The following is a 15,063-nucleotide window of genomic DNA, read 5'->3' as shown; positions in this document are numbered from 1 at the left end:
TATGGCACATCGTCCATCGCTAGAAATTATATCTTCGAGGCAGCATCCTTGCCCCCCTGGAAACTGGGAAAGCGCCCCGAAAGCTGCAGAAGGAGAAAACTACTACACCCATGATGCCATGGGCAGCGCCTGCGCACAGCGGCCAGACCGCAGGACAGCGTGCGCCTTCTAGCGGCGGCCCGGCGCGACGCCCCGTTCGCATCCCCGAGGGGCGGAGGGACCCGCGGCGCACGCAGTCGGGGCGCGCGGCTGCAGCGGCGGAGCCCGGAGCTGGAGCCGGAGCGGCGTCCGGATCGCAGCCCGCGGGGCCCGCCGCAGCCATGGGCAACCGTGGCATGGAAGATCTCATCCCGCTGGTCAACCGGCTGCAGGATGCCTTCTCTGCCATCGGCCAGAACGCGGACCTCGACCTGCCTCAGATCGCCGTGGTGGGCGGCCAGAGCGCCGGCAAGAGCTCGGTGCTCGAGAATTTCGTAGGCAGGTAAGGGCAGCGCGGCCCCGGTTCCGGCCCCGTGCCGCGCCCCCCGCCCGCCCTCCCCGCCCCCACTCGAAGTGTCCCGGGGGCGGCAGCGCCCCCCGCCCTTAGCATCCCGCCACCGCCGCCGCGTCCCTTGGGGACGACAGAGCGATGGCCGGGACCCTGGCAAAGGGTCACTCGCGTCCCGAGATGTTCCAGCGCCTCTCCTGGGCTGGGGGCAGCACTGGTCGAGGCTCTGCTCCTGCCCCGGGAGTCCCCGCGGGATGACTGGGGACGCTGCCTGCCCGGCCGCTGCAACCGGACCTAGCCCCGCGGGCCCTGAGGACGGCGGCGCCCCCGGCGCTCACGCGTACCTCTGCGGCTCGGGCGCCATCCGTGCGCAGCAGGGGGGGGGGGTTACGAGGAGGCTGCGGTGAGGACGGAGGTGGTGGGGGGAGCGCCGCTTCTGAGCCGCTCGGATCCGCTGGCCCTGGCGGGGGGCGCCTGTCAGTGTCCCCTCCCCCTTGGCCCGGCAGGAGGATTGTGATGAGGGAGAAGGCGGCGGAGGGCAAAGATGACTAAGGCGGGAGGCAGGGTGGCGGAGAGGGAGCCATTTGCAGATCTAATCCCCCTCCCGCCTCTGATCCCACAAGCGCCGAGGGCCAGGTGGCAGGGCAGGGTGGGAGCCGCAAGAAGACAAAGGGTCCTGGGTTTAGGGGAGCAGCAGTTGCGACCCGTCCCCCTTCCTAAGAAGGGGTGCAGAGGTGGAAAGGAGCAGAACAGGGTCTCAGGCCAGGCTAGACGTGGAAGGAAGGAGAATGACATTGACCTCCACCCCTTCAGCTACCCTCAGCTCTCCAGAAACCCTGGCTTCCTCTTGGTGACCTTCAGGCCCAAGGAAGTGACCAACATGTGGCAAAGGAGGCGGGGGTCCCTCCTGCCAAAGGGAAGGCAGTTCTGTGGGTGACAACCTTTAGGTTGTGCTGGGAAACATCAGGCAAGTCTCTTGTCCTGTGCAGCCTATTTCTCTATAGCCCGTAAGGACAGTTAGATTGGGGGTTTGCTGGGACCCTCAGATGTCCTGAGAAGCCCACTGCCAGTGATAGTGGAGAGAGGGGGATGTAAACAGGCCATGGCTGTGAGACATGGGAAAGCAACCATGGGGGCGACTGGCCCATCTGGTCAGTAGGGAGAGAGGCAAATGTCCTTCAGGCTGGTCTCTCAGAACCCCTCTGGATCATGTGACCTCAGAGCTGCAAAGAACCAGGTGTCAGGGTCAGAACTGGAGGGGACCCCAGAGAGCACAGTGCTGTAGTGCATAACCCTCCTTCCCATCTTCCACCATTAGACATTAGCTTAAGCCATGCTCTGGACAGGGAATGTAGGTCCTGGGGACATCAGCTGCTGTCCCCTCCCATGCCCCCACACCTGGCTGGTCCTTCACAAACTCACAGCAGCCCACGTGAGGCAGACATGGTGATGCCCAACCTACAGACAGGAAAGCTAAGACCTGGAGCTTAGCTATGTGCCTTGCCCAAGGTCACGCATGTGCAAACGGGGGCAGGTATGGGACTCCAGAGCTCGGCCTCCAGATCTCCACCTCCCTCAGCAAGGCCCTGCGCTGGGTGCAAGGATATGCAGGTGTGTGGCCCTCCATGTCCCCATTGGAGGGATGGGAACCCAGACAGCAGCTGCCCTCCTTGCTTAGGAGGGCATCAGTGAGTTCATGGGTGCCAGAGCCCTTTCATCTTTTATTTGTTTACATGAGACAGGGCTTCACTATGCAGTTCAGGCTGGCCTTGAACTCACTCTGCAGCCCAGGCTGGCCTCAAACTCTCTGTGATCCTCTCGAATTCTCTCCAATCCTTCTATCTCAACCTCCTGAGTGCTGGGATTCCAGGTGTGTACCACCACACCCCACCTTCCTGTTGTCTCCACAGAGGAGTAAGAAATTGGTAGTCACCAGGCTGTCAGCCTGTGTGTCCCAGCACATGCCTTTGGAGGTCACAGTGTAGCAGGCCAGCCCCAGCCAAGACAGATTTCAGTAACTGCTTGTCCACGGCAAAGCAAGTTGTCAAGGCCTCTGCAGGAGGAATAGCAGGTTGTCTAAAGGCAGGCCCAGGGCAGGGAACAGGGCTCCCCACAGGAGGAAAGCACCGTGCATTTTCTGAAAGCTAGGGAGGAGGCCAGGGCTGCAGCACAGGCAGGGAAACTGAGGCTCAAGCCCCTCAGCCAGCACTATCAGTTGCTTCCTGAGTTCCCAGCCTCTGCATCTTATGCTGGGTTCCTAGTACCGTGAGCATGGTAACAGCAGTGTTGCTCCCGGGAGAGCACTGCCCCATGGAGCGGAAGTGGAAAATACATCCAGGGAAAGCAGCTGCTCCAGGCCTGCTTGGGTACCGGGGTCCCCTCCCACCTGCTGCGGTCAGGTGCACGGTGGTGGTAGCCCCAGGGCTTTCCACGACTCTGCTAGGACTTGTCAGGGTCTGTGCCACTTTTTACTCCCCTTTCTCTGGAGGGAAAATTGAAGCCCATTCATTCCATCATTTAGTAAACCTTTGCGGAGAATCTCCCTGTCTAGGATTTGGATGGAGGAAAAGTTAAAGGCTGTACACTCCAGAGGGAGACACCAAGACAACTGCAGGAGGTGGCCACCAAGAAGGCCCCTGGATCTGTGGGAAGGTGGTCCTTGGCATGAGAAGGCCACAGCCCCTGCAAGGCTAGAGAAGAGAGTTCTAGGCTAGGGAATAGCAAGTGCAAAGGCCCTGGGGAAGAAAAGGATCTGCTGCTGTTTGAAGCACAGAGAGCCTCTGCTGTGGCTGGTATTTGCCCTGCAGGAAGAGAGAATGAGAGATGTAAGTGGGTCTAGACTCATGAGGCCTTTAGATGTGCGCAGGTGACTGCGGAGCAGCAGGAGGGTGGTGGAGAGACTGCTGCAGTGGGCACAAGGTCAGGGGGACCTGAGCCAGGGTCAATGACAGGGTTCAGGTTCTGTTTTGGGAGAAGCTCTCACTGATGACCAGAGGTGGAGGAAGAGCAGGGTTTTTGATGCACGCGCAGGGCCGAGGGTCAGAACTGTTACTGGAGTCTGGAAGAATAGGAGTTGGGGGGGCCTGCCCCTTAGCTCAGTTCTTTGGGGGCTGGGGAGATGGCTCAGTGGAATAAGCACTTCCCTAGCAAGTGCAAGGGTTTGAGTTCAATCCTTGGTTCCGCCAAAAAAAAAAAAAAAAGAATAGAGGTGGGACAGGACCGAGGGATGGGAAGATGAGGATGTGTGGGTGGCTGAGTGTGTGTGTGGTGCTGGGGTGGAAACTGGATCTCCCACATGCTAGGCTGAGCCATGTCTCCAGCATTCCTGCCCCCCAATCTTGGGGACTGAACCCAGGGACATCACACTGAGCTGCATCTTTTTTGTTTTTTGGTTGTTTTTTTTTTTTTTTTCATTTGAGACAAACTCTCCGAAGTCACTTAAATTGCCCAGACTAAGTTCAGATATACAATCTTCCTGCCTCAGCCTCCCTCCCCAACAGTGTTGAGGTTATATATATCTAATACAACGCGTGCCTCCCTAGCTCTTTTTTGTTTGTTTTGAAAGTAGGTGTTTGCTGATTTCCCTGGGCTGGCCTGGAACTTGGGATCCTCCTACCTTGGGATCCTCCTGCCTCAGCATCCTGCGTAGCTGGAGTGACAGATGTATACCACTGTGCCCACTGGTTTGAGGATTAGGCTTTGAACATATTGAGCCCAGGGTGCCTGTTAGACTTCCACGTGGAGGTGTTGGGAGCCTGGAAGGAAAAGCAGGCTAGAAATAGAAATTTGGAAGCCGTGGCAAAAAGACGGGATTTAAGCCTGTGAGCAGGATGAGCTCACCCAGGGGCGCAGGCAGACAAGGAGTGTTCCCTGGGCCCTGGGACACCTCAGCATTTCAGGAATAGATGCCTGGCACCCAAGGCAACTCCTTTGCTGTCCCTCTGCCTCCCTGCCCCCTGTCTGTCCTTGGCTACATGCCCATGGCCCCTTCTCCAGAGCCCAGTGTGGGTATCCTGCGACAGGCAGCAAGCAGATGAGCCCTCCCTGTCACCCCTCGGCCAGGGAGGCCTGGTAGTGGGGACGGTAGAGGCAAGGCCCAGGTGCTGGGGTGACCACGCAGCTCTGCCTCCTCCTTTAGCAGGACAACCTCCAGCAGGTTCCTTCTGCCCTGCCAACTGCCACTTCCTCCCCTGCAAAATGGGGACAGTAACATCGAGTATCCAGGAGGCTGGCTGGGGTTTGGGAGGAGTCTGTGGGTGAGGGCCATGTGGAACAGCTGAGGGCAGGGTCAGAGGTGTCTGCCTATGCAGACCCCATCTGGATCCTTGCCCCCCACCAGTCCCCATGCTCCATCCTCCATCCATCCTTCAGGGCTGAGACCTTGGTGCTGCACTTGGGCTTAGCCCTGTTTCTGGCCCAACCCTTCTGGGGAGCCAGCCTGTTCCCCACCACAAGGCTCTGTTCCTTCCCATGAACAGCCTGGATAAAGGATGGGCCCACTTCTCAGATTTGGAAACTGAGACCAGAGAGGAAAAAGGATGATTGAGACATCCTTCCAGGCCTTGCAGACCTGGAAGGACGTTTCCTTGGCATTCGCTGTGTGGCAGGCCCGGGAGTAAGGCTGGAAAGGAGCCAAGCACATCTCTGTGGTAGGGGCTCAGCGAAAAACCTGAGGCATCAGGTACAAAGTGCACAGTACTGGAGAGAGGGGGTTGTCCAGGGTCAGAGAGGCCTTGGAGGGGCCTGAGCAAGGTCCCTGAAGGTTAGGCCTGAGCAAGACTGGCACTTGGGCTGGGCATGGTGGTGCACACCTGTAATTCCAGCACTTGGGAGGCTGAGGCAGGAGGATCGACATAAATTCAAGGCCAGCCTGTACTACATCGTGAGACCTGTCTCAAAAAAAAAGAAAGAAAGAAAGATTAGACTTGGACAAGCACAAGTATAAAGCCCCCCTGGCTGGGAACAATCCAGTGGTTTAAGAAAGTCAGGGGGCAGTGTGGTCAAAGGAGCAGCAAAGGTAGCAGGTGGGACTAGGAAGGTGACTGTTGGGCCCTGTATCAGTCACCCTTGTCCCCAAGAGCTACTGGCAGACCCCTGCACCGGCTTCTGGTGGCCAGCAGGAGGACATCTGGCCATCCCCACCCCTCCTGTGGCCCAGAGGAGCTAGGGAGGAAAGGTGACCCTAGCAGACGGCATCTGATCCTGGCGCCAGGGGAATTGAGTTTCCCAGGCTCAGGCTGGGATCAGAGGGTGGGAAGCGGGAGGGTCAGGCAGGAGTGGAGGAAACCCCCATTAACACTGCCCCAGCATGGCAGCTCCCAGGTGTCTGTCCAAGCTTTACAGCCAGAAACCAGGCTGCGCTGCCGCTAAATACAGCATGTCCCGCCCTCCCCGATTGCTGTTGCTTAGGTCTTGGGCCCCTGTGGCACAGTGCGCATGCGCAGGCCTACTGCATACACGGTACACACCCCAGCTCTGGGGTCCCAGTGCTGTCCACTCCCAGAAGGGAGTCCAGAGGAGGAGGCACTGCTGGAGGGGCAATTCCGGGGCTCCTGAGTACCCTACAAAGGGCACGCAGGCTCCTGCAGGTCACTGTCCGTTCACCTTTGGGGTCCTTTTGCCCTATGGAGAAAGTCTAAAGGGACCCGGGAGTGTGAGAGACTGGGTCAGGGTCCTGAGTCCCCAGGTCTGGAGACAGTACTCCTTCTTGTCTTCTCAGAACTTGCTTCCCACTAACAGGAGCAGGAGAAACTCTCATCCCAGATTTTCACAGAGACAGTAGGGGACCTGCCTGAAGTCACCCAGGGGTTGAATCATAGGCAGGACAGGTACCAGCCCAGGTCTCCTGCCTCCAGGCTAGGCTTGGCAAGGGGCACTCTGAGCTCTATATCCCACCCACCCTCATACACCTCAGTTTCCCCTCCTGTGCTCTCCCGGGGCGTCTCTGGCCTTCTTACCCCACTCCTCCCTGGACTGAACTGTGGGTAGGAGCCAAGAATGGTCTGAGGGAGTAGCTTCAGCGACTAAGAATTACGCCAGGCAGCAGGCAGAGAGGACACTAGGCTTGGAGGATGGTCTCCTAGATCCCCCCACCTTGTCTTCCACCTCCAGGGGGACTCCTTCCTCCCAAGTGTCACATCAGGTGACAACTCCCTGATGCCTACTCTGCTCTGTGGTCACCAGGACCCAGCCCTCAGTGGGGCTTTATTTTCTGCAACAGTGAGAAAGAAAGAATCCTGTGATATGGGCAGCTATGGCCATGGCTGTTGCCACATCTCATTTCTTACACACACACACACACACACAAACACACACAGCCGCTCTTCCCCTTGTAGGGGTTGAACCCACTGAGCTACATCCCCAGCCCTTTGTTATTTTTTTTAATTTTGAGACAAGGTCTCACTAGGTTACTTCAGTTGCCCAGGCTGCGCTCCCACCTTCAATCCTTCTACCTCAACCTCCCGAGTGCTGGGATTACAGATGTGCACCACCCCATCCAGCTTTATCATAATTTATGACCCATAAAATCCATCTGTTTCAAGTGCACAATTCAATGATTTTTAGGATATTTACAGAGTTGTCCACCATCACCACAATCTAATTTTAGAATGTTCTCATCACCTCCAAAAAGAAATCTCCGAAAGATGCAGAGGACCTAGCAGAGCCTGGCCAACAGCCAGCCATCACTGCTGGCCACCTCGGTCATTGTTAATATGGCAGTGTTTTCAAGGCTGTCCCCAGGTGTCATAGTGGTGGCTGATTCCATTTTTAAAATACTTTATTATCCTCTGAATTTTTTTTTCAAATGGAAACATTATGATTTTTTTGTAATTAGTTGCAAAAGAAGAATCTATTTCCGTTTTGAAAATATGAAGTCATGCAACTTGGAAGGGAGGGAGAAAGGAAGGAAATAGGAAGAAGGAAAGATACCAGCTCCTCTTCAGGGGGACATGGCTGCTGTGGAGCGCTCTGCGCAGTCCCACCCATCACCAGCCTGCACTCTGACGTTGGCAGGACTCGTCCTTTTGTGCCTCAGTTTTCCCTGAAGCAGAAGATGGAGAATTGTCAGGGCTCATCTTGAAACCATTTTCCGTCAGCAGGGTTGTGCTGAAGGCTCTACCCGGGCCCTAGAAGACAGAGGAAAGTCAGACATGTTGGTATTGTCACCCCAGCACCTGAGAGACTGAGACAGAAGGATCGCTGGGAGGGCAAGGCCAGCCTGGGCTATATAGCAAGACTCTGTCTCAAAAAAAAAAAAAAAAGGAAGGGAAGGATGCGCGGGAGGAGGGAGAGGAGGGGACCAGAAATAAGGCCAGATTGCCCTGTTATGTTCAGACCTCAACTTGAAATTCATGAGCTGTGACCTGGGCCTGCTCAGGATTCCTGGGGCCTCCTGGGACAGTGGGAACAGAAAGGGACTTGTTGCTGGGAGCAGCCTCACCTCCGCCCACTGTATTTTTTGGCCCACCCATTCCCTGGCCGGCACCCCAGCTCCCCGCTGCAGAGAGCCTGGAGCCCCTGCTCTTCACTTTGAGATCCAGATTTGGCCTGAAATGTCCTGATCCGCGCCCTGCTCCTCCAGCCAGCCACCCAGAAGCCCGCAGGGTCCCCTCCCAGAGATGTCCATCCGAGATCCCAACATGCTCGAGTTCTCATTTGTCAACCCTGCTTGTCCAACATTGATGCCTATGAGCCTCCCAGGCACCCATTTCACTGTGGAAACTGAGGTCAGAAACATCTGGTCATTCGTTCACAGCCGCGCACCACCTAAGAAATGGCTTTGACCTTCAGGCCAGGCCTGTCCAACATCAGAGCTCCAAAAGGAGGAGACATAAAAAGGACCACCAAGCCAGATGTGGTAGCACAGCCCTGTCATCCCAGCACTCTAAGAGACTGAGGCAGGAAGATTGCAATTTTGAGCCCAGCCTGGGCAGCTTAGCCAGACCCTATCTCAAAATAAAAAAAAATAAAAAAAAATTAAAGGGCTGGGGATGCAGCTCAGTGTGAAGTCCCTGGCTCTGTCCCCAGCACCCCCAGGTACATACCAAAGCAGGTGTCTCTTTCCTGGTATCATTTTTATCCAACAGGGCCTGGGCACCCGGGTCCCCGGGTTCTGGCCCTTACTGTCAGGTACTAATGGTGAGGGTCTAGATACCCCATAGGGTGACACTGCCAGTTTAGACAGAGTAGAAAGGCCCTGAGAGGTGTTTACTTGGCTCTCTCTGTGCCTCAGGTTTGAAGGTGGCTCTGCAGATGGCGCGGCACCGTGTCCCTGGGAAGCTACCATCTGCTTGGAGTGGGTGGGACAAGCTGGCAGGGCCACCACCACCACCTCCATGCTGGGCACAGCGCTTGGCCACCAGGGCTGGTGGGCCTGGCACACTCTCTCTGTGTACCCACTCTCCCTTCACTCAGCCTCAGCAGGGACTGGGCAGGGGGCAGGGGTGGCACAAGCTGCAGGCCAAGTTGGCTGAGTCTCCCTGGGGACCTATTTCCTGCTGCAGAGCTGAGCTGGGCAGTGGGTCTGGGTGGGAGAGAAGCGTCACGCTCCTTCCTTCCCGCATTGCTTGAGCATTACTGTGTTCCGGGCTCACTGTCTGGACACAGAGACTTCTTGTCCTGTCCACTGTCTGTCCCAACATGAGGCTCGGGAGCCAGCCTCCTGGGTGTCAGTCCCATCTCAGCCACCTAGCCCACTGCTGTGTCCTTGCAGCTGCCTGACCAAACTGGGCCTTGGTCCCACCGTCTTCTGTTTGTGGGTTTTTGCTTCTGTTTTAATCTTACTATGTAGCCCAGGCTAGCCTCAAACACACAGCAATCCTCCTGCCTCAACCTCTCAGGTGCTGGGATTATTGGCGTGCACCACCAGGCCCGCTGTCCAGCCCATTCTGATACAGGCCAGGTGAGGGCCTCACTTGGGGAACCTGGGCCCTGGGACCATGTTGCACTTTCCAGCCTGGCACTCCATGCCCACGTTGGCCCCAGGAGAGCTTGCTTTGAGAAGTCTCCCCCAAAGCATGGCCCTGCCTTCCAATCTCTGCCACCCCACAGCTTCTCCTTGAAGCCCAAGGGATGTCCTGACTTGGGGCAGGCTGGCCCAGGCCCCTGACCACCCATCCCCCCTCACTGGGGCCTGGGTTCCCCACCCTCTATGTGGCATCTCCAGCCCACCAGAGCTAGGTGGACCATCTGCTCACAAGGAGGCCTGCAGGGAAGGGCTCTGTGTGGGGAGTCCTCCCCCTTCTCAGCCCCTCCTACAGTTTCCATGGCAACAGCAGTTGCCATGGTATTGTTGGGTGAGGAGCTGGTGGGGAAGGAGATGGACCCCAGGCCCCCACACCCTCTTCAGCCATTGAGAGAATAGATGTCCTATTTCCATAGCCCTGGGGGATGCCCAAAACTGTGGGGTCATTCCCCCAAAGAACCATTGAGTAAAGGATGGGGAGGAGAAGCAGGAAGCCCTCACCCAGTGACTCCTCCCGCTCTCTGCTGCATGGCCACCTCCAGCTCATGCCACACTGCATCACATTATCTGTTTACTTGCCTGTCTCTCCCACCACACTTCAAGCAAGCGCCTTGAGTAGGGAGCTGAGTGACTCATCATCTCTCCTCCTGGCCCAGCACAGGGCCTGGCACAGCCCTGATTTCATTGAATTATATAAAAATGCAAGTCTGAGTGGGGCGTGGTGGCGCACACCTATCCTAGCACTCCAGAGGCTGAGGCGGGAGGTTCACAGCGATTTAGAGACCAGCTTGGCTGTCTCAAAAAATAAAACAGGGCTGAGGAGATAGCTCAGCAGCATAAGAGCCTGCCTGGCAAGCACAAGGTTCTGGGTTCAATTTCCAGTTCCCAAAAAACCCACAATAACAAAAAAGCAAGTCTGGCTCCTCGGGTGTAGGGGGCAGCACAGTTTCTAGGCTCTGGGTCCAGCAGGCTGTGGATTTGAATTTCATTTCTGGGACTGGAGGATAGTAGCTCCGCACTTGCCTAGCCTGTGTGAGACCCTGGGTTCAAATCCCAGCAGCTCAACAAAACAGCTGGGCCCGGTAGCACACGCCTGTAATCCCAGCACCAAAGATGTTGAAGCAGGCAGATGTAAACCCAGGATGGACAATTTAGTGAGACTCTGTCTCAAAATAAAAAATAAAGGGGCTAGAGATATAACTCAGTGCAAATGCCCTGGGTTCAGTCCCCAGTACTGGGGAGAAAAGTTAGCGTGAAAGGCACTTGCCTGGTGCTAGCAAAGATGAACAATGCAGCAGCGGCCCCTGCCCTCCCAAGGTGATGCACAGGATGGCCCCAAGAGGAGGCCTGGAACCGGGCACTCCTGGGCCCGCCTGCTGTCCCCAGACTTTTACCATCAAGCTGGTGTGAGGACACCTTATGAGTCTGGTCCAGTCCTGGGTCTGGGCCAGGAGACCTGGGTTCCACCACTGGCTTTGTCTGACCCCAGGCCAAACCAAGGGTCTCTTCGGGGTCGCTGCCTGGATCTCTGGCCTGCTTCCCCTTTCCTGGGTCCCAGGACTGCTGACTCGGACAGCCTGGTTTCTAGAAAGGCCTCCACCCTCAGGCCAGCTGGCTGGGGGAGGGAGGAGGACTGAAAGAGCTATCAAAGGGGCCAGGGAAATGGCTCAGTAGCATAAGCGCTTGCCTGGCAAGCACAAGGGCCTGAGTTCAAAAAACCCTGGTTCCCCCCCCCCCAAAAAAAAAAGAAAGAGCTATCAAGACAAAAAACTGACATTCTCAGTAGTCAGTCAGCTGAAGCCTGGGGTGGTGGTGCACACCTGTAATTCCAACACTGGGAGAAGGAGGCAGGAGGATTGTAAATTTAAGCTCAGCCAGGGCTATTTAGTGATTTAGCAAGACCCTGTCTCAAAATTAAAATAATAATAATAACTGGGAATGTAGCACAGTGTGAAGGCTCAGGGTGGGTTCAATCCCCAGTACTGTAGAGGAGAAAAAGAGTCAGCCCCAAGGACACCTGGGTTGACATCAGCTCATGTTTGAGGTACATAGCTTGTCAAGTTTGGGGACAAAGGGGACTTCAGGACCTTCAGTCCAGTCCTTCAAAGGGAGCTGAGTCCATGGAAGGCTGATGACAGGAACCTTGAAGTGCAGAAAATGGACCTGAACCTGAGAACTACTGTGCAGGAAGAACAGTTCTGAACCTCAGCTCAGTTTTGTCCTCGGTAAAATGGAGAATCACATTAGCACCTTCCTCCAGGGATGCCATTGGGTCTGTGAGTTGCACTCCCCAAAGTGGCTGGCATGCAGGAGGCCTTTGGGAAGCCTGAGTCTGTCCCCTGCTTCTGTCTCCTACTTTGGCCTGCTCTGTCCTCAGCCCTGGCCAGCTGGGGCCTGGGGAAAGGAAGTGAAAGGCTGCCCTGCCCACTGCGGAAGGGAGGGAAGGCTGAGCAGTGCCACTTCCTGGGATCCACTCTGTAGCCACTGGACACTTAGGCACGTGGGCCACTCTGTGCCTCAGTTGCTTCGGGCTGCATGCCAATGGCTGGGGTGGGCAGTGACCTCCTGTTTGGCTCAGAACTAACATGGGCATATCTGAAAGGTAGCCAGGGAGTCGCTGGTCTGGGCTGCTGGATGCATGAATTCTGAGACCCAGGGCGCTTGGAACGCCTAGGTCATGGCAGGTCCTTCAGACCTTGACCTTCCTCTGATCCTCCACTCACTGCAGGGACTTCTTGCCCCGTGGATCTGGCATCGTCACCCGACGCCCGCTGGTCCTGCAGCTGGTCAATGCAACCACAGGTACGTGGCTTCAGTCACAGCCAGGCCCAGCGCCTCCAGCTCCCTGACCTTTTCCCAGGCTGCTGGCTGAGAACCTTTCTACCAGAGATTGCCTCTTGTCTCTGGGTCTCCACTCCCCATCTGGACAAGGGAGATGTGGGCTGTTGTGTTTGGAGATGTGTTCGGATCTATTGCCAGTGTGACATGGGGCCCAGGTACGATTTTGCGATGCCTACTCCCCTTCTTGTACCTGCTTTTGGGCAGAATATGCAGAGTTTCTGCACTGCAAGGGGAAGAAATTCACCGACTTCGAGGAGGTACGCCTGGAGATCGAGGCGGAGACCGACCGGGTCACCGGCACCAACAAGGGCATCTCCCCAGTGCCCATTAACCTGCGGGTGTATTCGCCGCACGGTGAGGACCCAGCCTCGCCCCGCCCTCCCAGCTAATTTGCCTATTCCCGCCCCTGGATAATTTCCGAGTCCCACCCCCTCGGGTCCTAATCCTGTTATACTGCGCGGCCCCTCCTGCGGACTCGGCCCCCACAGCAGGTGCACTGCTGCCTCCGGCAGCCACAAGCCCCACCCTCCAGTAGCTCCCCCCACCTCTGGCCACGCCCCCAATGGCCGAGGTTTCAGCCCCGCGGGTTTTCCTAACCCCTGTCCAGTGCTGAACCTGACCCTGGTGGACTTGCCCGGAATGACCAAGGTCCCCGTGGGAGACCAGCCTCCGGACATCGAGTTCCAGATCCGGGACATGCTTATGCAGTTCGTCACCAAGGAGAATTGCCTCATCTTGGCTGTATCCCCTGCCAACTCCGACCTGGCCAACTCCGATGCCCTCAAGGTTGCCAAGGAGGTAGACCCCCAAGGTAAGTTTCTACGCAGCAGCTGGGGAGCAGTATATTTTTATTTTGAGGGAACTCATACAGAGATAAGTACAATAGTTGCTGGATCCAATTTATGCCTTTAAAAATCATTTTTGAGGGCTGGTGAGATGGCTCAGTGGTCTAAAGCACCTACTTAGAACAAGCTTAGCAAATCAGGGGGACCACGGTTCAATCCCCCAGCACCACATGCCAGCCAGCCCCGCCCCCTGGTGGGCTGAGCTGGCCACACACACACACACACACACACACACATAAATAAATAAATAAATAAAAAATAAAAATCATTTTTGGGGTTGGACATGGTGGTGCTATTTTAGCCACTCTGCAATGTGACAGGGGGCAGCCAGGACTGGGCAGGGACCGGCAGGAGATAAGGAGCTAAGGGTCTGTGGGCATAGTGGCACATGGGTCCCCTGTGCGAGCTCTTCTATGGCCCCTCCCCAGGCCAGCGCACCATTGGGGTCATCACCAAGCTGGACCTTATGGACGAGGGCACGGATGCCCGCGACGTGCTGGAGAACAAACTGCTCCCCCTGCGCAGAGGTGGGCAGACCGCACCCCTCCAAACTCCCCTCCCCTGCCCTCTCCCTACCTCCCCCAAAGACTGGCACCCCTGACCTTGACTCTGCCCAAAGGCTACATTGGGGTGGTGAACCGGAGCCAGAAGGACATAGATGGCAAGAAAGATATCACGGCTGCCCTGGCTGCTGAACGCAAGTTCTTCCTGTCCCACCCATCCTACCGCCACCTGGCTGACCGCATGGGGACACCCTACCTGCAGAAGGTCCTCAACCAGGTATGAGAACAGGCGGGATAGGGCCTGCAGAGCCAGCCTAAGAATAGGACAGAGTAAGAATGTGCAGTGGGGAGCACAGAGGGGAGCGTGCCCATCCCACACACAAACTGAGACGCAGAAAAGCAAAGCAGCCCACCACTGTCCCACAGGGAGGTGGAGCAGAACGAGGCTGACTTATACCTGCCTGGGACCTGCAAGGGGATCCCTGTCCTGCGGGACCTTGGGTGGAGGGTGGGGTTTGCAGCTAGGATGGACTACATAGTGAGCTCAAAGCCAACCTGAAGTACACAGGAAGACCCTGTATGTAAACAAATAGAAGACAATCATAGGAGGAAGACATGGAGAGTGCTGCAGACCTGGGTTCATGACCCAACCTCATTATTCTCCCATTCTCCAACTCTCTGAGCCTCTATTTCTGCATCTGTAAAAGAGGCACCATGGTGACCAGCCTCTCTTTCAAAGGGTCACCATGAAGCTTCAGGCAGATGCACTAGAGGGGGCCCTAGCAAAATGGAAAGAATTACTGTAAGAAAGGTCTGAACCTCACAAGGTGCAAGAGGGCAGCTTGCCCTTTAAGGTATTAAAAAATATTAAGTGTGCAAAAGTTAGGTGATTTCAACCTGGGACAGTGGTACAAACCTGTAACCTCAGCTACACAGGAGGTTGAAACAGGAAGATCCCAGGTTGGAGGCCAACCTAGTGGCAATTCGTGAGACCTCATATCAAAATCAAATATTTCAGAAAAAGAGTTGGGGATGTAGTGCCCTTGGGTTCGATCCCCAATGCCACTATATGATGATGGTGATGATGGTGATGATGATTCTAAGACTTAGGTGATTTCAAGAATAAATTCACATTGAGAACTGAGATTTTGGGGGCTGGGGAGATAGCTCAGTAGGATAAGTGCTTGCATGGCAAGTGCAAGGGCCTGAGTTCAATCCCTGGTTCCACCAAAAAAAAGAGAGAGAGAGAGAGAGAGAGAACTGAGATTTTTTTTGTGTTTGTGTTTGTGTCCTTTTTTTTAAGAATCAAAAAAAATTTTATTTCTGTAATTTCAATAATTCATTAATTTAAAATGTAACTTTAAATATCATAACACAATGGAATAGGCATCATGAAAGATGGATATAACTTTTCTATACAGA

At 55.6% G+C, this 15,063-nt stretch overlaps 1 protein-coding gene across 8 annotated transcripts in view; it reads left to right on the top strand.

Moving 5' to 3' along the window:
• Positions 1 to 210: 210 nt before the first annotated feature.
• Positions 211 to 15,063, top strand: part of Dnm1 (dynamin 1) — a 44,569-nt gene continuing 29,716 nt past the window's right edge. For 5 of the 8 annotated variants that reach the window (XM_023700289.1, XM_023700288.1, XM_023700293.1 and 2 more), the window contains exons 1-6: positions 211 to 481; positions 12,181 to 12,254; positions 12,498 to 12,647; positions 12,901 to 13,104; positions 13,567 to 13,665; positions 13,758 to 13,918. In XM_023700289.1, coding sequence (XP_023556057.1) covers positions 321 to 481; positions 12,181 to 12,254; positions 12,498 to 12,647; positions 12,901 to 13,104; positions 13,567 to 13,665; positions 13,758 to 13,918 — 849 coding nt within the window. In that variant the 5' untranslated portion in view covers positions 211 to 320. The remainder of the gene's footprint in view (positions 482 to 12,180; positions 12,255 to 12,497; positions 12,648 to 12,900; positions 13,105 to 13,566; positions 13,666 to 13,757; positions 13,919 to 15,063) is intronic. The other 3 variants (XM_004640488.3, XM_023700294.1, XM_012516742.2) reach the window with 1 other exon arrangement.

Source organism: Octodon degus, unplaced genomic scaffold, assembly GCF_000260255.1.
Source record: "Octodon degus isolate 3935 unplaced genomic scaffold, OctDeg1.0 scaffold00123, whole genome shotgun sequence".
Taxonomy (NCBI): domain Eukaryota; kingdom Metazoa; phylum Chordata; class Mammalia; order Rodentia; family Octodontidae; genus Octodon; species Octodon degus.
This window is presented reverse-complemented; position numbering and strand designations above follow the sequence as displayed.